Genomic DNA, 25,551 nt, shown 5'->3' on the forward strand with positions numbered 1-25,551 from the left:
GCCCCCATTATCTGGTCCCAGCTAGCTGCTGTGAAATGAGGCACTGGAAAATTCAGCCTTTCTCATATTTTGTAACAAGCCTGATTTTCCTTCTCATGTATTTATAGAGACTCTCTTATTGTTTGCCTCATCTCTTGGTTAATTCTAAGTCACTTGGCATCCTAGTCTTCATTTCTCTTTTGTGTTCATCCCTGAGTCATGTGTCTCTGGTTGTGCTTTGGTGTACAATCCCTTTTTGATATATTCCTCCCCTTCCCAGGTCCTTTCAAAGCTTCTTTTGACAGTTCTGTCCCCAGGCTTGCTAGGTGAAGTTTCTCCAGAAACACTTAGCTGTATTTTCATTTTGTTATGGTGCTTCCAAGGGGTGCATGTCTGCCTGGGATCAGGGAGTTTTGGGTCCTGATGGGTAACTTATGTCTGCAGTTCCCTTTTTGTCCCCTTTGAAAGGTGTGTCTGGTGGTTTTAAGGTGCGTTCTCCATCTCCTCCAGATGGTATTACTCCTTCCTTAGATGTTGTCTCTGGTTTTCCTTTCATCTTCATCAAGAAACTTTGAAGAAATCTGTATCACGCACCTTCCTAGAAAGCCAAACAATTATTTTAAATCATGCTGTATCTTGCAACACCTTCAACCAGCTTTTTTTTATTATTGCTGATTAACACCTCCCTGCCCTCCCTGCAGTCTCCCTCCTGCATCTGTGCTGTGTGTCCTCTGCTGCCACATCTGTTAAGTCATTTAGCCCGGAGCACTCTCTGCTAGCACAATGGCAGCTCATCCAAATGCCTTTCTCCATTGGTTTTCCTCTTGTCTCTTTTCTTATTACTTTTTTGACTTCATTTTCATGTCTTTTAAATTTTTTTAATGTGCTGTCTCTAGTGGGTTTGTGCTTATGTGTGTACGTTTAAGATGCAGTAGTGAGCTCTCAGCACAGCCAGTGTGTTTGTGCATTGAAGCATAAGGGTTGCACTTGCTGGGCTGGAGCCCTGCAGCTGTGTCAGACAGATGGGTACCCATCAGTGCCTAAAGCAGGGCTGTTGCTTCCCCCTCCTCATCCTGGGGAGATCTAGCCCTCCCAGCTGAGCCACCAGGCCCCCAAGTCACACTGGTGCCAGCAAGAGGAAGGTGACAGGAGCATGCGGTTGGAGGGGGCATCCAGTTGGAAGGGAATATCCAGTGGCCCATTCTGGGGTTGTTCCCACCATGTCCATTCAGGACACATCTCTGCATTTGCTTTGGCTTGCTGATGTCCACTGAAGTAACTGTAAGGCCAGGGAAGTGTCTCCTCTGTGAGGCTTCCTGTTGCTGCTGGCACTGGTGATGGGTCAAGAAAGAGCTGGTTTTAACTCTTGGGGACCCTGTGCCAGGCGTTTGTGGCTTGGGTGCTTCCTGCTTGTGAGGGTGAAACTCATCCACATTAAAGAGGATCAACAGAAAATTATTGTTTTCCTCAAAAGAAACCCAACTGGAATGAAGTGAGCTGAGGCTCAGGCAGTTTGATGAAATCAGTTTATATTTCAAGCTTAGAAGTCGGTGTTCTGGTGTGTATTCTTTTCTTGAAACATATATTGGCATTTCTGTCACTGCTCATTGCAGCAATATTGTTCTCCATATGCTCTTTTCATCAGCATCTCATCGTTATTGGATAAATATGTCTCTCATTATGCAGAAAATTATTTTTGAAGTATGGAATCATTATTTTGTTACATAATTTCCAAATTTGGACCTTCGCAAAAATTTATAACAATCTTCAAGAATTACTGTAATTAAAGGAGAACTTTCTACAAAGAGAATTAATCAGATCAAAAAAGCATTTAAATGTAAATCATTAATCTGTTCGTTACAGGAAATAGTTAGTGGCTATGTATAGTTCATTTAATTATACTTGGTTCAATTTTGTTTTCTCATTACATCACAATTTATTCAGAATTAATTTGCAATTTCTTGTCTAATGTGACTTCTGTTTGCTTAATATAGCAGATATTTTCACTAGCGTGTATTTATATATAAATAAAGGTTTATTAATGACTGCAGTGTTAATTAAGCTGTGGGCTCTGCTGTCAATTAGCTGTGAATTTTGTTGCTCTGTGGATGCAGCACAGAAAATCTGTGCTCTGAAAACGAGAGGTACAGTGTCAAGTTTTTGAATGTATGAATTTATACAGTAGATTGGGGCTGTCACTTGCTGCAGGGGACCAGGTGCCACAGAAGACAACATGGTTTTGGTCCCATTATGGAAAAAAGTAAGTTATGTTCTCTAAGTCTATAGTGAGTAATTGGTAATGGAAATGGGAATCTCCCAAGCTGCAGTAGGTTGGTAGCTGAAGGAAAGAAGGTCTAGATGTTGTGTCAGGTTTTAGGATGTAGGGATTTTGCATAAGTGGTTTGCAGGTTTTGTAATCCTTATGTAATGTCTTTTGTGTAGTGTGATGGTAAGAAAACTTTATTTTCTGTAATTTGGTTACATTATATATAAAATCATTATAGAATGCCATGTTGATATTTTGAAGTTGTGTTTTAATACTTTGATAATATTTTAATATCTATACTCCCTTACCTGTCTTCAGCAGCACTAAAATACTGACATTTTAATATTTTACTGATATTTTTATTTTACACTGCTGACAGTCCATACATTTTTAGCTTAAAATTTTAGTAGTAGATTAAAAGAAGCTGGGTTTGTGCTTCCCTTCTCCCCCCGTCCCTCCCTTTAATCAAAAGACTTAATTTTCATTCTGATTTTCATTCTGCAGCCAAATGTACTTTTGCCTTGGACTATCCAGTTATAGCAGCATCTGTGTTAAGTTTGGACTCAGCTAATCTCTTGGAATCTTTGAATACTGGATTGTAAGCCAAAGTGTAGCTATCCAAGAGCACATCTGGCTTGCATAGTATTACCTCATTTGTATAAGGTAGTGCTCCCAGATTCTCTTCATTGCCTTGTTTTCTGTTTGCTGGAAAGGGGAATTTGATACAGAGGTTGTGCTGGCAACAGAAAAAGTTTAAGGAACTTGAGTGTTTTCTTTCTTCCTGTGCTGAAATTCACATTAGAAGTCATGGTTTTGGTGCATAGCCAGTTATAATAAATAGTCAAATAAGAATAAGAAATTCTCAGCCAGCTGGGTGCTTGATAAATGTTTAGGCACTACCAGCTATTCTGTCAGGTTTGCTGCATACAAACAAAGGTAGAGTAATATTTATGTTGGTAAATTTCTTAAGATTACTGTTATTTCTTTCAATAAGTGAAATTACCTCTTCCTAGGAGGATTGTTGTGCTACTTATAACAAATGAAATGCTGTCAGAGTTCATGTGGATAAGCAGCTGTTTGCTGAGGAAGGCAAAACGACTTATTGGTTTGCACTGAAAGAGGAATGTTGTTTCCTGCCTTGTAATTTAGGTATTTTCAACCTGTGCTAGATGGAAGGAGATAAATCTTAACAATACTTTCATCTGAGGAGTTCATAAGTAATGGGATTTGCAATGTGTTTGCTTTGCTTCTATTTACACCTGTAAGAGAACAGTGTGGGAAGAATAGTATTTTGTTCTCAGTATTTGTTATTAAACATGCTGCATGCATGGGGAAATAAAGACATTTGGAAATGGGCAACCCTGGGTTAATTAAATCCATCTGCTGTCTGACTAATGATAGTAATATTGTATCCAGGAAATCCCTTACGCTGAAAGATTTGATAAAGCAGACAAAGTTTTCTAATAAAGCACTCTTAAAGCCAGCAAGAACTCATGGAACTGGAGAGAAAACCTGGAACTCCTAGAGAGTAACTCAGTATTGTAAGGCTGTGCTTCATGCAGGAATGTCCCAGAAGAATATAAGAACCTCATTTGTTGTTCCCTGAGATTCAAAATTATAACTAGCAGGAATGGTAAAACTTGTTTACATCTCATGCTACATGAAGTTGTGGTTTATGGGACTATTTTAAATGTCTGTTTCCATACTTGCGAACAGACAGGATACAAATGTTCATTGGGAAGGAAGCTACACAGGTACAAAAATGAGCTTTCAGAGGCATGGTGATGGCAGCTGAAAGAAGACAGACTTTTGGTTAGTACTGGCTGGCAATCTGATCCTATAGAGAGTAATACCTCTTTCTAAGGAGAAGTGCATGTCATACAGCAAGTATGATGGTTACTTTTTATTTGCACTGCTCTATATCACGAGGGGGGAAAATGTATTACAACTTACTTCATGCATTACTCTTTGTATTGGTCACAGGTGCTCTTTCACATTGTTTGAACAATGGTTTTTGTAGCTGTAAGTTAGGTTTTGGTAACTTCCTAATTCATGGTTTCTGGTAAAGAAAACTGAACACATAGTTGGAGTTTACTTCAATAATTATTTGATTAATTTACATTTCATGTCCTCAAGCACTTGTACAAAACAGGGTGGGGCTGGGCAGTGGCAAACTTGAGATGTTTGTGGATACTTTTAAAGCAAAGAAAATAGAATGAGTGTCAGATGAAGAATAGTTTATTCCACGTTGATTTGACAGATGGGTAAAGCAAAACTCTGAGAGATTAACATTGTTGTTCAATTTAATGTTTAAAGCACACAAAAAAGAATGGCTTAGGAGAATTGAACATGGAGGATGGGTTTGAGTGATCTACATTGGAGGAACTTGTTTAGGCTTCCTTCGTAGCAAATTGAAGTCGCTCTAGTATGTGATTTATCACAGCTTAAAGCAGGAATTTAAAATAGGTCAGATGAATCCTTCTCTGAAATGTCTGTTTTTCTGCTCTGCATTTAAAGTGACCATCTCAGATATGGGACAGCTGGAGTTTGAATGAACACCTTTCTCACTATCACATTTTAAGACCCAAGTTAATTGTTGCTTTTTGTAGATGCTAAGGACAATTTGTCAAATAACATGTTTCAAAAAATGTTTTTTTATACAGTTGTGCCAGTGTTTCTAAACACATCACATGTTAGTACCTTGAAAATGTGGCCTGAAGCATAAATCTGCCATGTATGCTTTTTAGTTCTGCTTCTCTGTCCTGCTGTTTTGGCTGGCAGGGGTTGGGATCAGGCACCCCCCTCCTCACACACAGTGCAGGAGCTGAGCACAGGCTGAATGCTGTGACTTGCTTTGCTCTGCAGAGACGTGTATTCACTGGAGAGCTTAGCCTTGAAAGTGCAGAATACACAAGTGAGTTTGAAAATAGTAATTGGCCTCGTTTAAAACATTTTCTGTCAACCAATTTAGCTTATCAAACATTTAAGTAAAGAAAAAGAGAAAGGTTTGTACTTTCCTTATCTTCTATAATAAACTTGCTTATACTAGTAAGCATTGTAGTGTATACTAGGAGTTCATAGTGACTTCCTAGCAGGTGAATTAGCAGAGATATGTTTTGTGGAATCACCTATAATTACACAGTAGCCATGGTTACCAGGTTAAAGAAGTCATGTCCTGATGACTAACAGAAATAGATTGCAGCAGACTGGTTTGCCTTCAAGTTGCTTAGTAGCAAACTGTTCAAGAATAAGTTTGTGAGGTCTGAGAACATATGAATAACAAACATCACAGCACACTCCCTTTGCTGAACTGAGTCTGCTTTTTCAAATCCTTATTTTGATAAAAGAATCACAGTATTTTTTTAGAAGTTGGGGTTTGTGAGTATTTAGTTTGAGAATTGGGTACCAACCACATATTTGCAACAACGTTGCAAACAATTGTTTGCAAACAATTTGTTTCATTAAAGTAGCAAAATTTTGAATGAATATTGCTAATATTTTAATTTTGATTTAGTACGGGACAAAGTTAAGTAGAAACATAGACTTTGGATATTCAATGAAGGTTGTATTCCCTTCATTTGAAGTCTAACACTTAGAATGACTTAATAGAAGTCTTTATGGGTTTTTTTAGGTGCTCTAGCACTTAGAAAGAAATTACAGAAATGTAGATGAACTCAAGTGGGAAGGACAGAACTGGGTTTAAGGGCAAATGTGTGTTTTCACTGTTGTTGGTGGACCCTTTTCAGATCTTTCTAGGACATATAGAATCATAAAATCATTTAGGTTGGAAAAGACCTCTAAGATCATCTAGTTCAACTACTAATATATTGCTTGGAAGCATCAAAAGTACTTGAGTACATTTCCAAAAGGGAGTGCAGATATTGAGGAGCTCAAGTCCTCTTGATTTCAACGTAAAGGACAGAAGATTTAATGTTTCAAGTTTCCACATGGTTTAGAAACCCAAACTCCACTGGGTTTTGTTAAATTTAAGGCCCATTGGGTTACTCTCCCTCTATGAATTATGAACTATGTAGTCTGTATTTAACTTGCACATAAGTCCTATATAGACGTCTGTGTTTTGCTATGTAGAATAAGATTTTTTGGCAATATTTTTTCCCTAGAGAATGGATGCATTTAGACCTGGTCTTTTGCACCAGGGAAGCTTTCCTAGGGATCCTGGTTGGGCCAGTGTGATAGGCACTTAAGTTTTAAAGGCTGAGGATATTAAGATTAAAACCATCTGATCTTTTCTGTATGCCTAGCTTACAAACTCACAGCCATGAGATTGTACTCAGCAGGTCTGCTCACCCTGTCTTGCAGAATAACCAACCATGACTACAGAATCGGGATCAGACTCCGAGTCCAAGGATAAAGAGCAGGATCAGGAGGAGAGCCCTGCGCAGGAAGGGGCGGCAGAGACCCAGCCGCAGGAGCAGCAGCCGCAGCAGCAGCAGCAGCAGCCAAGTGAAGAACAGCAGACCGCGCTCGAGCAGTTCTCGGCTGTGGCAGCGCACAGCACGCCCGTGAGAAAGGAGCAGGTAAGGCAGCCCATGTACAGCGCTCGCTGCACGCAGCTGGCTGAGTGCCCACCTACTGCTGCCAGGAGATAACCAGCCTGGCACGTGTGGGGTGCAAATATATGCTCAGATAGGCGTGGAACGGTGTTTGATGGGATGCTGTAGGTCTGGGCTGGTTGGTCTTGCGCGTTTAAAGGAAAATAGTTCTCATGCAGAATGTTCTCAAATTCACGGCAGGCATTTCTGCCCCCAGTGCTTAAACAGGAGGGCAGTCTCATTAACTAAGCAGGAAACATCTTCGACCTTGCGTTTGCATTAGATAGCAAACAGTGTCAGTTTTTATGAAGCTGAAAATGTTTTCAGAGTTCATTCCTTTTGACACCTGCTGAACACTGATTTCATGCTTGCTTGTCTGATGTGTGAGCCATGAAGAATCTGTGGTCCCTTAAGTTTCTCGTGGGTCTGAAATGACTGCATTATAATTACTTGAGCTATTCATGTAATAGGTTTCAGAAGAGCTATTGCGTGCTTTTCCATTTAGTTCATTGTTGCACTTATTAAATTTCCAGAAGCTGCTTTCTTCTTTCCGTTAATAATTTCCAGTCAATAGGATTAACAGGCATTTTTCTTCATGGGTAAGTGACACACAATTAATGAGGTACCTGCAAATCTCTTCCTTTAGCTTCGTAAGGTTATGACCCTCATCTGATTACATTTACCTTTGTAGAGTGGAATAAGCCAGTCTAGCTCCTCCTCTTCTCCATCCTTTTAAAAATTCTGGTTGTCTGAAGTGGGTTCCTGTTCTTTCACTTGGTTGGGATAGACAATGCTGTCAAAGCAATTTTGATCCCTCAAATTTTCCTGGAATTAGTTTGGGGAAAAGAGGCAAAGCTTCTCCAAAAGAGATAGGTGTTGAATAAACTGGTCATTGATTAAAAGTGTAATTCTATCAGTGTTAGGCATAAGTGCTGTTATTTATATAGATGTTTTTCCTGACATCTTCGGTAATCTTTCCACTTCAAGTTTCTTCTCACATTAAAAATGTAAAACAAATGAACAACAGCAACAGCAGAAAAAACCCAAACAACAAAATAAGCCCAACTCCAAAATAACCACACACATAAAAAAAAGCCCAAAGTAATTTAGACACCAAGCCTGTCCACGTGTGTTTAGAGGTGTGGAGTGCTCTCATGTGCTGCATGATCCCTTTCTTTTCCAAAGATCACCAGTGAGCTGTTTTTTGTAGAAGGCAAGATAGAAGAACTGGGTTAGTGAAAGGGATATGTGACACCTTCCTGCTGAGATTACCAGACTGAATCCAAAAGTCCATGCTGTAAGCAGACTGCCAAGTCCTACTGCACTGATCAGCCCAGTGTATTTTGTAGTGCCTTAAATGTCTGTATCTCAGGAAAGGGACATTTAAATGCAGCACTAAGAGACAAAGCTGTTTGCAGTAGTGTCATTAAAAAGTCAGAAACTGGAGGATCTTATTCTCTCTCTTGCTGTCCATAATTGCAGTGAGAGAGTGGATTTTTGCTGTTACTTGTATGAGAGAACCTTGGGACAGAAGATGTAAGTTATCAATCCGTGACAGTAACTTTTCTTTGTCATCCTATGCACATAAAACCCCCCAACATTTTAATGTAGGTGAACAACCTTTTCATATTGAGGTTAACAGGTATTAGAAAAATGAGTCCTTCCTATCGGGTGTAATAATGCAACCTCACTTTCTGCCTGCCTTCCTGTCTCTTCCTGTGGCATCACATAAGGTCGGGCACCAAAGTTTCTGAGTAACTACCATAAGTAGATGGGATTAATGTGTTTTACAAGTGTGGCAATATCACTTCATACCCCTGCAAAGCTGAGGAGCTGCAAAGCATCCAAGATCTTTATTGTTGAATCCCATGGCTCCAGAAGCATCTTTTGAGAGGAGGTCCAGATTTAGAAGGGCTTGAACATACTGTGTCATACATGAGAGAGATTATGCTCAAAAAATGCAAACCCTGAAGCAACTTGTGCTGCATTAGAATTTAGTCCACAGCACTTAAAAAATACTGCAAAAACAGAACACAGAAATTACAAAAAAATTTTTTAAAACCCCAAACAACAGTACAGAAATACCTTGGAGAAGAATTTATAAGAAAATGAATCTATCCTTGCAGAGTAAAAAATAATTCACTGTGTACCTGGGTCTTTCACTGGCCTTTGTCTTTTTCCTGGGTTCTAAGATGTCAGGTTTCTTTAGGAAGAAGAGACTTAATACACGCTGAAAGTACCTCAATGCCTGAACATGTCAGCATGGTTTGGGGGAATCTTCTCTAATAATTCTTGGCATGTTTTGTTCTCCAGAAAACTGAGAGGAAAACCTTTTGTATTATTTTAACCTGGACACATTCCCCTGATCTTAGTGTGGATGGGAACCTTAACAAACAAAATAACCTCAGTAATATTTTTTAATATTTATAAATAAGGAAAATGCTGCAGTAGTCTTGATATACTGACTGTCTTTATGAAGGAAAATAATGACTAGTCCATTGGGATCCACATAAATTGCTCTCAGGCTGAGTATGGTGCTAAGGTTTAAATGGATGAGGGGTGTCCTTGTTGTGGATTTTTTTCCTCAAGCAGCTTTTCTGTTTCCTTGAAAGAGATTAGTTCCATGCTGGGGTATTTTGTTGCTTGTTTTTTTTTTGTTGGAGCAGAGGGCTAACCCTCACATGAGAAATGTAATGAGCCACTAGGTAAGACAGTGCATTTTTCCCCATCACTGAAATTACTTTTTTTACCCACATATATGGACGTGCACCTTTCCTGGCGGATCTCTTTTGACAAAACATACAGAAATCATCACAGCCCCTCTGCCCACCAGCAGCAGTGCAGCTCTGCACAGAGGCCCAAGCAGGAGGCATCTTCAGTGCTGTTTATTTCTCCTTGCACAAGGCTGGACAAATTGCCAGCTGGCTGCACATGTGGTAGAAGGATAGCTGGCCTCAAGCCTTGCTGTGAGCCCAGGGGGTCTCTCCCTCTTCATCGCAGCTGCTGTGAGTGTTAAATGCCCAGCAAACAGCTGATCCACTTCCATACACTGTGCCTTCATCTCCCACCAGTTTTCAGGGAATGTGAGGACCTTGACGTCCATGTACAGAGCTGGTGTCCAGCTGCTGGAAGGAGGAATTCCTCTTGTGCTGCAGCTAGATGGGGGAAGAGGTGGCTGGTGCCTTGCTGCTCTTGAGGAGGAGCATTCATGGCCCAGGAGATGCAATAGATTTTGAAAGCAGCTCATGCCTTTTTATCTTTTAAGCCCCACTCTTTTCCAGTTTCCCTTTCCAGGAATGCCCAGGAGGCCATTGCTGTGTCCTCCTTGCAAGGAGTGGAGGACTGTGAGGTCTTGCCTTTGTAATTTGCTGGGCTTTGGTGGGAGCTAACACTGTAGGGATCACAGCCAGCTCCAAATTGTCCTTTGCCCCATTGTCAGAAGGCAGAGGAGAAACTTAAAGCTTGTTTTTATAAAATCACTCAGGGACAGTACCCCGTGATTAGAAGTACAGTGTTGTTTCAGGTTATATGATGCAACATTGTTCTGGTCTCAAAGCAGCTTAAAGCCTTTGGATGGATTTGCTCCATTCTCATGAAGGTTTATTATATACAATGAATGAAAACAGACTTGCAGGATTAATTTACAATATATTTCCACTAATGCTTGTTGCTTATTACACTGAAGTAATTCAGAGCCAGAGCAGGTTGGGGTTTTTTTGCCTTGTAGTGAGATAACAGAAAGTTGTTTTTATTTAACTTAAGCTTTAGCTGAGGTATGACTGCACTCCTGTTGAGGTTTTGTTTGGAGTCTATCAGGGATATAACTGATGAGAAGGGTAATGGCTGCAGCACAGTGCTGTTGCTAGGAAGGATGAAATGCTGTAGAGCTGTTCTGGCTTTCATCTAGCACTGTGGAGAGGACTGGGGGCTGTTCTGCATCACGGGAAATTCAAATGGCCTGACCCTTAGATAAACCTGAGCAAAAGCAGCCATGGTCATTTACTTCTTGCCCCTCTTCCCCGCCGTATATTTGCCTCCCAAATAGCACCTACTTGTCTCCAGCTTGAGAGGCTTACTGGGCAGCAGCAGAGAGCAAAACTCATCCTTTCATCCTGTCCATTTAGCCAGCTGGCTGCACATTAAAGTTGCTTGACCCCTCACTTCTGTCATGTTTTCTTAACCCTTTGCTTGGGTGCTTGAGGAGACTTTCTCAGGGACAGTGAGTGTCAGCATCCCTTTATGAACTCCTGCTGTTCAGGGGGGATCCATGCCCTCATTCAGGGACTGTTTTCCCACTGCCAGCAAAATTAGTGCAAACTTGATGGTGTTTTTCTGTTCTGTATGACACCATGGAAACATGGTATTATTTAACAGGTACAGGACTTGAAAGTAATATCAAGAAAGTGTAGGAGTATCTGTTCATCAACAAAATTTACTGATTACTCAGTACTTCCAAAACACCAAAAAACAAGTGCAGGAAGCGCAAGTGGGATTTTATACCTGTGGAAAAAGTAGAAGCCTTAAAATATTTTCATGAATGCCCCTCCTTCATGGGTATTCTGTACATTTTGGAGGGAGAAGGGAGGGCTGGAAGGAATATGGGAAATCTTTTCAGTAAAGACTCTGTCCTGCATCAGGGACTTTCTTGTCCAAGCCCCCAAAAAAGGTTCACTTAAATGCTTGGGTGCAGCATGTACAGTGAATTGGAGGGCATGATTGGTTTATCTTATTTCAAAAGGTGTCTTTCTTTTCTCTTTATAGGCCACAGAAAAAGAACAGGAGTTTGCTGCTGCGAGTGCAAAACAGCTGGAATATCAGCAGCTAGAGGACGACAAGCTCTCTCAAAAATCTTCATCTAGCAAACTTTCCAAGTCTCCTCTAAAGATCGTCAAGAAACCGAAAAATATGCAATGCAAAGTGACGCTCCTGGATGGTTCGGAATATGCGTGTGAAGTAGAGGTAAATGGCTTTTTGTCATTTTTTTTTTATCCTGTCAGGAGATAAATGGTGAAAATTGTATTTCTAATTTAAGAAAAAGGATGAATGGCATGATATTTCACCAGTGCCAAGCACAGAGATACTTTCATTGTTTTCTCTGGAGGTTGTTGAAGATGGTGCCCAGATTTGAGCTAGGTGAGGGATTCTGAGCATTCTCTGAAACAGCCAGAGACTGTGGATTAATTTTCTGTTGGCACAAGCCACAGCAGAATGCAGAAAACAAAGTACGGCAACAAAGCCCATAAACAAATAAGGATTTGATCTCACTGGGCTTTTCTTTTCCTTGGTACTTTACTGAGTTGGGTCTTCCATTGAGTCACTGTCCATACAGAAATTCTGACTATTGTGAGATTACTGCGGGCATGAGAGACACCCTGGGCAAGTGGGGAAAATGTCAAGCATGAATAGCAGTGAGAATGGAGAGTTTTGTGTGCTTTTCCATGATGTCTGTGAATCATAACTGTGTCTGAATGTTACTGGCAAAAAGATGCTGTGATTTTTCTGTACGGAAGCTTGCCTTCCCTGCTGGGACTCTGAGAGGAACCTACTTTTGGGAGGCATGATCTTCACTGTCACTTAAAAGCCAGTCTGTGCCTGTGGGCAGACCCATGCTAAGAGGATGCCTTCAACTCCAGAAGGCCCCAGAAAAGCAAAAAGTGAGCACATTTAGCATCTCAGTGTAAGCGTGAGAAAAGTCAGCATCTCAGGGTGGACCCTTTCCCCATTCAGTCATTGTCATCAAGGTGATTTTTGGGCAGTGGACCAGCCTGTCCTGTTTTACGTCAGAAGGTCATGCACACAAGACAAGGTTGAGCCTGACCAAGCAGTGGCTGCAGAGGAAGGATGAGTCTTGGAGGACCTGGCTAAGCCAGCCATCCTTTGGGTAACTGCAGAGTTCATGGAGAAGAAAAGCCATCTGGGGAGAACAGGAGAGTATAAAGAAAGAGGTTAAATAGTCTGCAGGCTCGAAAGGGAAATCCATAGGAGCATGGAGAAGGAGAAAGGATGGAGAAAAGGAGTACCTGACTGGGAGCCAAATCTTTAGCATCTTTACAATCATGTTGCACACAGCCCACTTGTCCTTCAGCTGCTCTCATTTTAGGTGCTTTGGAGAGTGGCAGGTGAGGAAAAACCTTACTGGTTTTTAGTTAACCCTGGCATTACAGTTTGGGTCAAATGTTGTCATGCTAGGAGTGAGCTGCAAACAGAAGCTGGTATTTTACTACTCAGCTGTCCATGTGGCTGAGTATCTTTTCATTTCACTGGCCAAGTCCCATGTTGTTTCCTTCAGCCTAGGACTAGCTATGTGGACACATCCCTTGTGACCATTAAGTGGTCATTTCTTGACCTGCAGTCTCAGTTTTGTCACTCAGGGATAGTGGGAGCCATTAAGCTGGAGGAGTGACTCATACTGGCTTTGATGGAAAGAGTCATCTCATTTCAGCTTTTGCCACTTGCTTGTAAAATGTGAGTCACTTTTTGGAATACAATCAAGCAAATCTTACCAAATAAGATTTCTATGGAAATCTTGTCTAGAAGGCTGAGGTTTATCGGAATCTAAGATGGAGCAGAAAGGGAGATTTGTTATGTTACATTTCTACGTATGCAAAGAAATGCTGTGAATAATAAATACTTTTTATAGGAAGTTTCACTCTTTCACTAAGCTTGAGTTCTCTTGAAGCGTAAAAATGCTGGCATATGGAAGCCATCCTGTTTTATTGCTTGTCAAATTTCTCCCTCTGCTTTGCAAGTTCTGAATAGCTCTTGAATGATGTCCAATATAAGTTTTGTATGAATTTTTTCTACTTACACTGCTGAAATATTTTCAAGTTGTATTGACTGTCATCAGTAATCATTTTATCTGCTTCTAAGATGATCATGCTTCCCAGGCAGAATGTAATATTGATGAGAAGAGAGCTCCTAAAAGCATGACTTTTCAAATGAGGAAGCTGTAAGGCTATGATGATGAGTAGACCATGGGGTACATTGAAACAAAGTTAGTTAGGAGGAACAAGTATTTCAGATTTAACGAGGGCAGCTGGAGTGTTGGTACACCTTACATGCCTTAAACAGTGTGATTCAGACTTTGCATCCTTCCTAGGTAGTATTATCAGTATGTTGTATGTATTGGTGGTACAACTGCAGGTGCTTCTGTGGCACAGCCCACTCTAGCCCATGGGAATTCTTGGTAGATCCAAAGGAAGTCCACTTCCTACATGCATAAAGCTTAGCTACAGCAAAAGGATGCTGAGTCCAGCCAAGACAAATGATGTGACTTTCACAGTGCTTTTTCTCCAGAGGAGTATAAAAGTATTCACAAAGGGAGTTAGTAGGGCAGGGAAACGGAGGGTCTCTCTCAGGAGACATCTCAGGAAATTGTGTAGGAGGCTGAAGTTCTACAGAAGTTTTGGGTAATAAAGTTCTGTGTCAGTTACACAGAAACTCAATGCTGCAGCATGAGAAACAATCTGTAATATTTCAGAAAAAAATGCTATCATATTTTAAGGATCACCTTCAACTGAAATCACTGTATCAATTTGAATGGGGAGAAAATGTATATATGCACAAGCATCCATCCATATATATATTCTTGTCTGTCAGCAGCTCACAAAGCCATGAGGTTTTACAGAATCACAGAATATTATGAGTTGGAAGGGACCCAAAAGGATCATTAAGTCCAACTCCTAAGTGGATGGCCAATAAAGGGATTGAACCTACCCCTTTGGTGTTATCACCATGCTGTAAGCAAGTGAGCTAATCTCAGTTCTTTCTTATATAAATATAAAATATAAAGTATACTAAGGCACCCAACAAATTATGGAGGTCAGTAAATTCCCCAAGACTAATTCTTTAAAAGAAAAGGGAGAGGGACAGACAACATGGCAGTCAGATATTTAATACTTCCATTCCTTTTGTTCAACCCACATAACTGCATCTTTCAGAGTGGACAGTGACCCAAGGTAGGGATGTGACAATTTTAGATGTGAGTCAGAAATGTCATCCTGTGTTGTCAGCTCCTTTCTTTCTGCTCCATGTGTATCATGCTTCTACCTACTGAAGGCTACAAAGCAATGTAATCTGGAAGGACCAGAAACTTAGAAACCTAATTTTGAGCTAGAATAATAGCTCTGTCAGTGAATCTTGATTTGGATGCAGGCCAGGTATTTATCTCTCCAGAATTGCATTCCCTAGTCTGGGAGTTGGGGATCATTATAGAATCCATCAGTTACTCTATAAAGTGCTTTGCAAATGACAGATGCTTTTTATGTATGTTAAATATTAATGTAATTTAAAGGAGCTTATTGCTCTCCAGTAGAGCGCAACCTGCAGCTTATCAATTATGTGTTCATCCCGCTAATGACCTGGCAGCCGACGTGGCACGTACTCACAGATTGAGACACTTCTGAGGCAGGCAAGTTTGGTTAATCCATTGTGCCCTTGCTGTCCTTTGTTTCAGAAGTCCCTCTTTCTTATTCCATATTTAATGCTGAGCATTTTCACTGTCTGCTGCTATATCTTTCAATCTCTCTCACATTCAGTGCTTTACATTTGTGACACTGGGGGTTTTTTCATGTTGTATGAGATGTATGAGGGAAAGTGTAGTGGAGCTAACTTCAAAGCTGAGGTTAACAGGGGGTCATCTAATGTTGTCTCCATTCAGTGAAAGGATCTTAAGCAAATGCCAGGTAAAAGCTTTCCCTTGAGGCCCTGCAGTGTTACTGCCTGTGTGCTCTATCTGTCCTGACCCAGAAAGTCTTTCATGCAGTAACACATTACAAGCCAAAACCAGGTTAAGGAGGTAACCCAACCTGTTCATTCATCCTCCTCCAAAACCATACACCACCAGTGTTACCATCTGTACCCCCAGTGCTGCTCTTGTCCAGAAGCCTGCAGATGGTAGTGACAGCCTTATTTCAGAGCAGGGTTTCCTTTCCAAGGTGGAATGGCCACCTGATGGTGCTTCCCCTCCCAAGGGAAAGCTGTTGGCTTTTGGAAAAGAGGTATTTGTACATTGACATTGTCCCCAGTCTGCCAAGACAAACAGCCTCAGGGCAGCTGTTTGTTTCTCCCGTGTCATGAAGAACCTGGAGATTTCTGAGGGGCGCTGGATCACAGGAGTCGATGCAGTCCATTCAGAAGGACAAAGCGTGGTGGTTTCCACCTAGACGTTCCCCCCTGCTGGCAGTGGTTCTCCTTGGGTTGTTCATTGTGCTCTCCCAACCAGCATCATGCTCAGAATGCTGATTGTCAAAGTGTCCAAGGCCAGAGCTGTGGCCAAAACTGCACTTCAAATTGTCACTTTTAAGCAAGCTAGACTTATGCTTTGCATTCATTGGTTTGAAGAGCTAAGGAGAAAGCAAGATCCAAGACTGCAAATTAATTTCAGATAACCTAAAAAAGGCAATGAACACAATAGTTGAAGTTTTTCCTAAGATTCAAGAAAACAAGCAAAAATAACTTATTTCTGGGTTTCTTCAGCTTTAAGTAGGAGTTTTCAGATGCTGTAGTACAGTTATGTTTCTTCCAGGATTTATTTCCCTTCTTGTCCATATCTTCCCCATCTCAATTTTCTGTTATCTAGACCACTGCATTTTAATTAAAAGATGCAAGTGGAACAAGCTGTCATGCTCTCCATTACACATAGCCTAATTTAAAGTGTCTTCCTAAAACAAGTTGGAATTTGTCTTTGTTGCTGCTCTAAATATATACATGCTGTCACTCACAATGTGAGGGCAGAAAGCTGTAACATAATCTGTCTAAATAAATGGTAAAATAATTAGATTTCATTTTGAAAGGCTCAGCTGTCTGAGGCCATTGGTAATTTATACTCTTTCGTCATTCCTGTACCACTCAGACTTTCTTATCATGCAGGCCACCAGTGAATGAAAACAAATGTTTCCATGGCAGCCTGTCTGTGGCATCTCTGCAGCCCTACATCAAACAGCAAATTGACGTAGGATCCAGATAAGCTGCACAGCACATGGAGAAACAACATCTCAGAAAGTATTACTGTTAACCCCACTTCTGTGTGAGTGGGGGTCAGCTGAGGTAGGGAGTGACTGGTAAAAATACACTGTACATGGGTACTTTTAACTCCAGTTTTCTCAGTCGTGCTACCACTGCAGCTTGGGCAGTGATTTGGTGTCCCATGCTTGTAGCCACTTGTACACCTTTGTAATGAACTTCTGGTGACTTCTTCCCTGGTGGAGACCCCACTTTCTCAATGAATTTCCCCACATCCTCAGGAGACCTCAGAATAGCATGCTTGAGTTTAAATAGCAAGAAGTTTTCTTTTCATACGTTTGAAACCAGGGCTTGTAACATGGGCCAAAGCAGACTGGAGTGAACTGGTTCCTTTCTGCCCTGCACAAGTATGGGCTGATAATCCTTTTTGAAGACAAAATGGACATGAAATAAATGGATTCTCGAATAGTTGAAGCTTTTCGCATTACTTTCTCGTTTTCCTGTTAAAAAATGTGAATACATGATGCTTCCTTAAAAAATAAGTCATTGAAGGTTGTCTTAGGAGAGATTAGAAGTGTTGAGAACAAGCAGAATTATTTCTGCACTGCCACCTCTGCCAGCAATGAAAGAGAGCAGTGGCTGCCTGTGCTGCTTTTCCTGACCTGCAAGACTCCCTCAGGAGGAAAAATCCTCCTGTGTTTCTGGGTGATAGAGGGGGAATGCATGGCCCTGTGGTTCCCCTCCCCACACAGTCCCATCTAACCCTTCCCTGGGAGTTTCCGTGTGTGGACCTGCAAGCTGCTTTTGCACGGGGAGTTTTAATAACATCAAATTTCTCCTCGATTTTGAGGTAGGTTTGAAGGTCAGGAAGGAAACCTTGTAATAAGATGCACTCTGCATTCTGAAGGATACAGTTTCGGTTACCCCCTGCACATCTTAATTGTTTAATGAATTCCACACAGTCTCTTGCAAATGGCTTCACATGTGAAACTGATTACTGAATGCAAGAGGACTTTTTTTAATAAGTGTTTTCCTTTTGACCTACTCATTGCTTACACTTCACTTAATTTAATATGAAGACCTTTGTTTTGGGTTTTGTTTCTTCCCCAGGATATGTTTCAGTAAAAGTGACTGGGTTGAGAGGCATCATTGCTGTTACACAGCATGTTTTCTGTCCCCAGACCCTCTAATTAGGGCTGACTTGGATTAGCCAGGGGATTCACTTAAGATCTATGTTACCTGACACATGTCAGTAGGAGTCTGAGTATTGCCTGAATATGTTTCAGCTGAATAAAGTTAATAAACAGTTCTTCTGACTTGCTTTTTCCAAATACTGTAGGCCCCTTTTTATGAGTTAAAATAGTTGTCAATTGAAGAAGCATAATGATCTGGAAATCAGCACCAATCTCATAATGATCTCATAATGATCAACTGTGAGACTGAGAAGAGAAAGGTTTTTTTTCTTCAGTTTGGTAATTAAAACAAAAATAAAAGTGTTCAGGCTCCCTTTTAGTGATTATGATTATTATTCTTACTCCTATTTCACTGAAGCTAAAGAAATCTAAATCAAAACAAGGCAGGTTGAGCTAAGCCTTTGGAAATGCCACAAGGCTGAGGGAGTGGATCTGGAGCATTTATGCTTTGCCAGGGCAGGCTCAGGTCCCCCACAGCTTCTTGTGGCTGGGAATGCCTGGGTTGTGTGGTATTCAGGGGGAAGGTCTCTTGTAACCTTGGCAGGGAGACACCTAAACAATTAGACAGATATTTTCTCCAGTTCATGTGCAAGTATTTTAGAGACTGAAGGAGGAGCCAAGAATTAAAACTAAATCACTCTTTTATGTGTACCAAGTGGACAGCAGTTGGGGCCTTAAATTACACATTTTGGCACAGCAGAGGACATAGTCACAATCAAATGCCAGAAGCTTAAAAGAAAAAAAAATTGTACACATTTTCTCCAGATCTACATTTTCTACATCTAATCCTCTTAACTACTGCCTTTTGTTAATAGTTTCTGAAAATTATTTGTGCACTGAAATGTTGAGTTTATCAGGCAAAAAATACTCATTTTGATACCTTGGAGGTGCCAGCCATTTTTCATAACATTGAAAACTATTGTGAGCGGTCCATCTACATTGACAAATACTTTCAGCTGCTCTGAAACTGCATATTTTGGAGATAAATGACTAGCTGAAAACTTTCTACTGAAATAGTGCCTCTGGTTCCCTCCCTTTGGGGAACCAGTTGGACACAAGCCAGGCAACAGGAGCTTGTTCTCCATCTGGCAAAGTTTTTGAAAACTAGGTTTGATCATGCACACTCAAACTGAGGTACTGCAAGGTTCATTGCTGGTTGATCTGTTTGCAAGAGCCCAGGAGAGGATGATCTTCCACCTGCCTTTCACTCCAGACTGAGAGATGTCTGTTGGCTCATGGGGTCCTGTCCTTGTCACCATTTTTGCTGATGGCCTCACCAGGGTAAGACTGCATCAGTCACTTCATGTTTGTCTTCTCCAGGCTTATTGCCTGCTTATTGCCTGGGGCCTTATGGCTTTGGCCCCAGAGAGCCTTCAGCTTCTTACAGGAGTGCCTTGTGCAGCCAGCACACAACCTCTGCATGTATTTTTTAACGACTGCTGGAATATAAATCAAAAAGAGTGGATGACAGGCTTTGTGTTTTTCCCTTTTCCAAATGGACACCCAAAGTCTTCTGCTGTTTCTGTACAATGTGTACATTCCTCTACCTTGTGCCCAACCAACACAGAATTTGCTGATTTTCATGTCGCTGCCCAGTCACACTCCTGCCAAGCCTCCCTGCATTTTGTCATGTTTCCTGCTCTGTTTCTGTGTCAATGAAGTGCCTGCTGCTTGTTCAAGTCCCCATTGAGCTGTCTAAATTTATCAACTCTGTTTCTTGTTGCTCCAATTTATAGGTGCTGTCCCCATGTTTACACTTAGAGTTGCCATTTCCAGACCCAAACTAAGTAAATCTTCAGTTTATTATCATCTTCTAAATATATTACCATGTCAAAGAAAATCTTAATGCTTCATATGGGTGATTTTTTTTTTTCTAGCTGAGCCCATGCAGCACTGGGCTGCTTTTATGTTTTCTCATCCTTGACTGGTGATACAATGAACAGAATATCAGAGACAGGACTGGGTGGTGAAATATCTGCTTGCAAAGCAAAGTGTTGATAGACAGCAAGGTCTGTCTCTCATGGTTTATCTCACTCTGGCAGAAATGGTTTTGATCTGAAGTGGATAAAGCTTGGATGTAGCTTGAGAGCAGGATATGTTAGTTTTCATGAAAACCCCAGCAATGATGGTGCAATACCTTCTAAGGTACCCCAAATCTAAAAGCCTGATCATCCTGCTCCCTCTTCTGCCTCAAGAGCATCTTCCTCTGCAATGTATTTTTTTTTTCACTCTAGGCTGGATATGTAGGTCAGAGAGAGCTCTGTGGCTTTTAAATTCATATGGCAAGATTACTCTGTAAATCGGACTATGTTGACAGTAGAGCTTTTTCAGCCGAAAATAAACAAACTGTTTATGGGGTTTTTTTGTTGATATATGCCAAGGACTATTTATATCTCAGGTAGTGATTGGTTCCCCTTGCTATGCTGGTACTAGGCTTGTGCACAGTTAGTTAGCACGTGAGATGAGGAGAGATGAGTGTTTGCTGAGTTTATCCAAGTATAGGTAGAATAAGAAAAATATTTATAGCTGCCATTGGAAAGCTTCAGCTGCTGCATGAATCTCAAGAGACCCGCCTGAGTTACTGCAGAGTGTCTTGCAGGAGGTGGTAGGGCAATCAGGAGGCATTAAGCCAATGGATCAGCTGCATGTCTAGCTAAAATCCAGGCCCAAAGAGTGTGCTCTCAGGAAAGCTGAGTGGGGGGGGTTTACTTTCTCTGCTGAAAGGCCTTCATAAATGGAATACTGTTTATTATTTTATGTCATGATATAGCAAATGTGTAAAGCTAATAAATGTGCTGAGAACAGAACTTCTAATTGAGAAATTGTGTCCACTGTTTTTGTATTCATTTATGGAAGGGTAGTGCTCATGAGCTGGTAGCAGACCTCAGTTTATGCAGTATGCATTCTGTTGATGCACTTGGGAGGCATTTGATAATCATCACATTTGACAGGTATTTCTGCAGCCATTGTGCACGTGCAGACATGGCTCTCACACTTCCACATCCAAAAACATGCTCCAGAGTGTTTATTTTTTATTGAGTGCCCCCAGCATGTTGCATTGTCATGAACAGAGTGCTCACTATTTTCCAAGGATGCAAACTGTGCGGAGCAGCCATCAGGACGCTTAGAGCTTGTGTGGTGCCAGTGCTGGTGTGATCTCTGCTGCTGATGTAGAAGGCAAAAACCCTAATTTGGTTTGATGCCAGAATCGGGACTAGGTCACCAATCTTCTTACTGGGATTTAGCAGTCCTCTGGGTTTTTTTAGATTAGTGCTGGCTGTTTAGGATTGCCAGCTCAAATGGCATTAAAGAAGGTTGCCCCTGATAAAAACTATGTCATATTATACAATGTCATTGACATTTGCTGCAGGTGTCTAATTGTAACATAGGCAGTGTTACATATTTGTCTGTTGATCTAAAGCTTCATTAGCGGTCGACAGAAAAGGTTATTTTCAGGAATGGTAATACATTTCAATATGATGTATTACAATAAATATCAATAAGATGCTAAATTATAGTACTACCCCCATGGGGGAAAAAAAGACAGTGATCAGTCATCACTGATGTATGTTAAAATACCTTCTCGACTACTCTGTTTCCTTATGTGGCATTCATTTATATGTGCAAAGCAGTATAAGATAGTGTTCTAAATTGAAAGACAGAGACAGATATGCAAAATATTATTGCAGGTTTTATTTCAAACTATTACTCTATATCAGTCACCTACTGGGATGTTTTATGAAGGCTCACACATAAAGAAGTTAATAAAGAAATGGAACAGTTGGAGAGCTTACATTGATATGCAGCTTTCAGGAAAAGGATTTCTGTACATGATATACCTTCATAAAGAAAAAAGTATTTTTAATATAGCTTTTATTCATAAAAATATGTTTGCAATTGCCTAATTATTAGTTCCCCCCACCTTTGGCTAAATATACTATTAAGTAGATATTATCTGGAGTTTTGACTTGGGACATTGCCAAATACAGTTTACAACTGAAGTATGGAAAACTTTTGAGAACCAAAAACTGAATGTATTTTGCTTTGAATGTTTTCTTTTCTTGGAGTGTATCTTTTTTCCCTTTGCATCCTGAAAGGCTGACAAAAATATCTTGTTCAATATCTCTACTCTTGCTGGCCAACTGCTCACAAACTGGATGAGAGGGTTCTGTCCATCCTAGGGATACATTTATGAACATTTATTATTAACGATTATGTGTTCTATTTTGAACATTTATGTCTCCTCCTCATCCAGGGGAGGGCGACAAAGATTCTCAGAGGGCTGGAGCACCTCTCCTGTAAAGAGAGGACTGAGAGGGTTGGGGTTGTTCAGCCTGGAAAAAAATCCATGGAAACCTTATTGTGGCCTTCCAGTAGTTAAAGGTGGCTGCAGAAAAGAGGGAAAGAGATGTTTTACTCAGAGAGATAGTGATAGGACAAAGGGGAACTGTTTTAAACTAGAAGAGGGAGTATTGAGATTGTATGTTGAGAGGAAATTCTTTACTGTGAGGGTGCTGAGACATTGTTTGCCCAGAGTACTTGTGGATTCCGCATCCCTGGAAGTGTTCAAGGCCAGGTTGGTTGGGACTTTGAGTAATCTGGTTTAGTGGAAATTGTCCCTGCTTATGGCAGGGGGGTGGAACTAGATGATCTTTAAGGGTACTTCCAACCCAAGCCATTGGTTTATAATAGTTTGCATATGCAAATTTTTTATGCAAGCCAAGTAGTTGGAATAAAAAGTCAATATGAGCTCATTTCCTTTATTTTTTAAGCTTTTATTTGTTGGTGTGTGTGGAAGAAGGGAGTAGGGCATTTGTTCTTTGCTTTGTCAATGTATATCCTACCTTTGTCTTTGGTGTATGGTGTTGCACTGCTAACTTTGGCAAAGGTTTTTCTCCCTAGGAGAAATAATCTGAAAGTCTTTTGTGGAATGCCTAGAACATGACTTGCAACACACTGAACTTTCAGATGAATTAACTGTTATTGAACTGTTATTATTCTGGAACTGCCAGTGCCATTTTCAGCAAGCACGGCAGGGGATTTAGAGACCAAAATTCCAGTGGTTAAGTCATGTTATGCTTCCAGATGCTTTTATCCTACACATTACACATGTGACATTTACTTCAGTAAACCAGAGTAAAACTTGCTGATTTTCATCCAGTTAAGACTCCAGGAAGATTCTCTATCCTGTTTTTCTTTCTGGATTCTCCTCACTTAGCTTCCTGCTGGGAACTTCAGTTGAGAAACGAGAGATTTGAAGAAATTCAGAGGTTGTTTTCTCTCCTGTCACCTTTCTGCTTCATTTTCTTTTCCCTGTGAAGAGAAGCTGTGGAGAAGCATAAACAGAAAAAGAGTAAATCCTTTGAAAATGCAAGTTTCAAATGTGTAGCAGTGAAATGAAGTTAAACTTCCTTGGAATGATTTTTTCCACTTATCTTCCTGGAGAAAAAATGCTATTTCTTTCTGCTGGCTTCAATCAAGACGTGTTCAAAAAACATGTCCTCCATGTTTGGAAATTTTCTGGCCTAAAGTGCAATGATCAGCTTCTAGAATTTCTCAGTTCAGCTCATTGGTTCTTGAACAGCTCAAATGTTTTTCAGGAAAAAAACATGGGAAATGTCATGGTATGTTGATTATTATTTCATTCACAGATAAAAATGTGCTCCTTACCAGAATGACTGTGTGAGTTTAGTGCTACCAGCTTACAAGCACTGCTCTTCAATAAATAAATGTCGAATAAGGGGACACAATTTCTCAATTAGATGTTCTGAATCAATTTCTGTAGATGGAGAAGCAAGATGATGTGGCCACAAGCTTCTCTACATTTGGAACTACAGTGAACATCCACTTACAAATTCACATCTGTTTGTATGCACATATTGTATGCATCAAATTATATACATACTTGCCTATGCATATTAATTTATGTGACGTTCATATCCCTCTCTCAAAAATGGGATTGTCGATAAAAAAGTGATCTTGCAGGCTTGGTCACTTTAGCTTGCAAGTAGTGAATATTTGAAGTATTGGGGATTTTTTTTCTGGGATTTGGCATATATTTTGTGTAAATGATGTAGTTCATTAGGAAAGAATGAGAAATTATGGTGTCAGGAGGCTGGAATTCAGCAACTCGGAGACTCAGCTGGGGGAAATTTTGTTAAGAGAGTGCTCTCTGTGGTGAGTACAAAGTATTCCCAACAACCAGTTAATAATTTTCATTTTTTGTGTTGCAAGAATGTTGCAGCAGAAGCTGCAACATGGGGATGGAGAAGCATCACCTTGTTTATGCTTCTTATTTGTTGCTATATACATTTTAGTATATGGTGTTTTACTTGTGTTTGCACATAGGAGACTACCATGCAGCCCATGCAGTGTAGAAAATGAAAGTATCAAGCAAATTAAATTGCAAAAAGTAATTTAAATTGTAACAGTAAAATGAAATAAAATCCGTTGTCTGCACACAGTTGGAATCTTTTTCATCAAAAAAAATATTGAAACATTGGAAAGGAAAAAAAATTAGCTAATTCTTTCCCACCAGAAGGAAGAGGGGAAAAGGAAGAGGTCAGTCCAGCCACATGCCAAAATACATTACAGCATGCAAGACTAGAGCCAGCCCACACATTTATACAGTGCATTGTTGAGATCCATTGGAAAGTGCAAATGCTAATTAGGAATGTGAACCAGATAACCTCAACATCAGTTTGAGTCCAATTATTCGTACTGGGATTTCATGATACTGATCTGTTTGTCCTTATTCCAGCGATCCTGCCTAACTAGAGTTATTACAGTAATTGTATGGAGTTGGATGCCAGGCTAGAGCTAGTGTGACATTGCTCACTGGCAGCTTGGCAGCTTTTCCCAGGAAAGCAGCAAGGTCATTTGCATATGTATTTGTGCAGAAAGTGACGTGCAAACTCATCCCTTTTAAAATCCAGGTCCACAGCTGTGATACATTTTCATCTTGCTATGCTCCTTGACTGATCAGAAAGGGAAGTGAAATTTCAGTCCATCGGGCTGTCCTGACCTTGTGGTTACTGTGCAGGGGAGTTGATGGTTATTGGTGGCAAAAATGAATCCTGTTATAGATGTTTGGCTGTAGAACTCTGTTCTCACTTTGTGTTTTCCCTAGCACTGCAAAATTTGGTTTGAATGTGATCTCTTGTAATTGATTCCATGCTGCAAGCAGCCCTTGCTCAGCGTTCTGCACCCACATGAGACTGCAGTGTTGAATGCCAAAGCAGAACCACCCCAAAGTGTGTCACTTTGAAGGCTGCAATAGTTTTCATTTCTAGGAAGCAGAGAGGGCTGTTTGTTGCTCATCAGCTCCTCATTCTGTTTTCCTCTCAGTAAGAGGAGAGGAATCTGCTAGTGAACAAAACAGAGCCTTGAGAATAGACCAGCACTCTACCCTGTAATCGGACACTGAATCCCTGGGTACCTGGGGAGGTGCACAGGGATCCCAGTATCAAAGGTTCAAAGGGACTGGAGAGGTCCCTGACATGAGCAGGGAAGAGGCCAGGGCAGTGTGCAGGGTGTCAGGCCAGCTGTGACATTGCCTGGCCAATGCCTTGAAACCCTCTGAGAACAGAGGCTCCTC

At 40.7% G+C, this 25,551-nt stretch overlaps 1 protein-coding gene across 14 annotated transcripts in view; it reads left to right on the forward strand.

Moving 5' to 3' along the window:
* EPB41L3 (erythrocyte membrane protein band 4.1 like 3) overlaps nt 1-25,551 on the forward strand; it is a 143,289-nt gene that overhangs the window by 72,579 nt on the left and 45,159 nt on the right. For 13 of the 14 annotated variants that reach the window (XM_064434257.1, XM_064434170.1, XM_064434268.1 and 10 more), the window contains exons 2-3: nt 6,566-6,783; nt 11,560-11,757. In XM_064434257.1, the coding sequence (XP_064290327.1) occupies nt 6,577-6,783; nt 11,560-11,757 (405 nt within the window). In that variant the 5' untranslated portion in view covers nt 6,566-6,576. The remainder of the gene's footprint in view (nt 1-6,565; nt 6,784-11,559; nt 11,758-25,551) is intronic. The other variant, XM_064434209.1, reaches the window with a different exon arrangement.

This window comes from Passer domesticus, chromosome 1 (genome assembly GCF_036417665.1).
Source record: "Passer domesticus isolate bPasDom1 chromosome 1, bPasDom1.hap1, whole genome shotgun sequence".
Lineage (NCBI taxonomy): Eukaryota > Metazoa > Chordata > Aves > Passeriformes > Passeridae > Passer > Passer domesticus.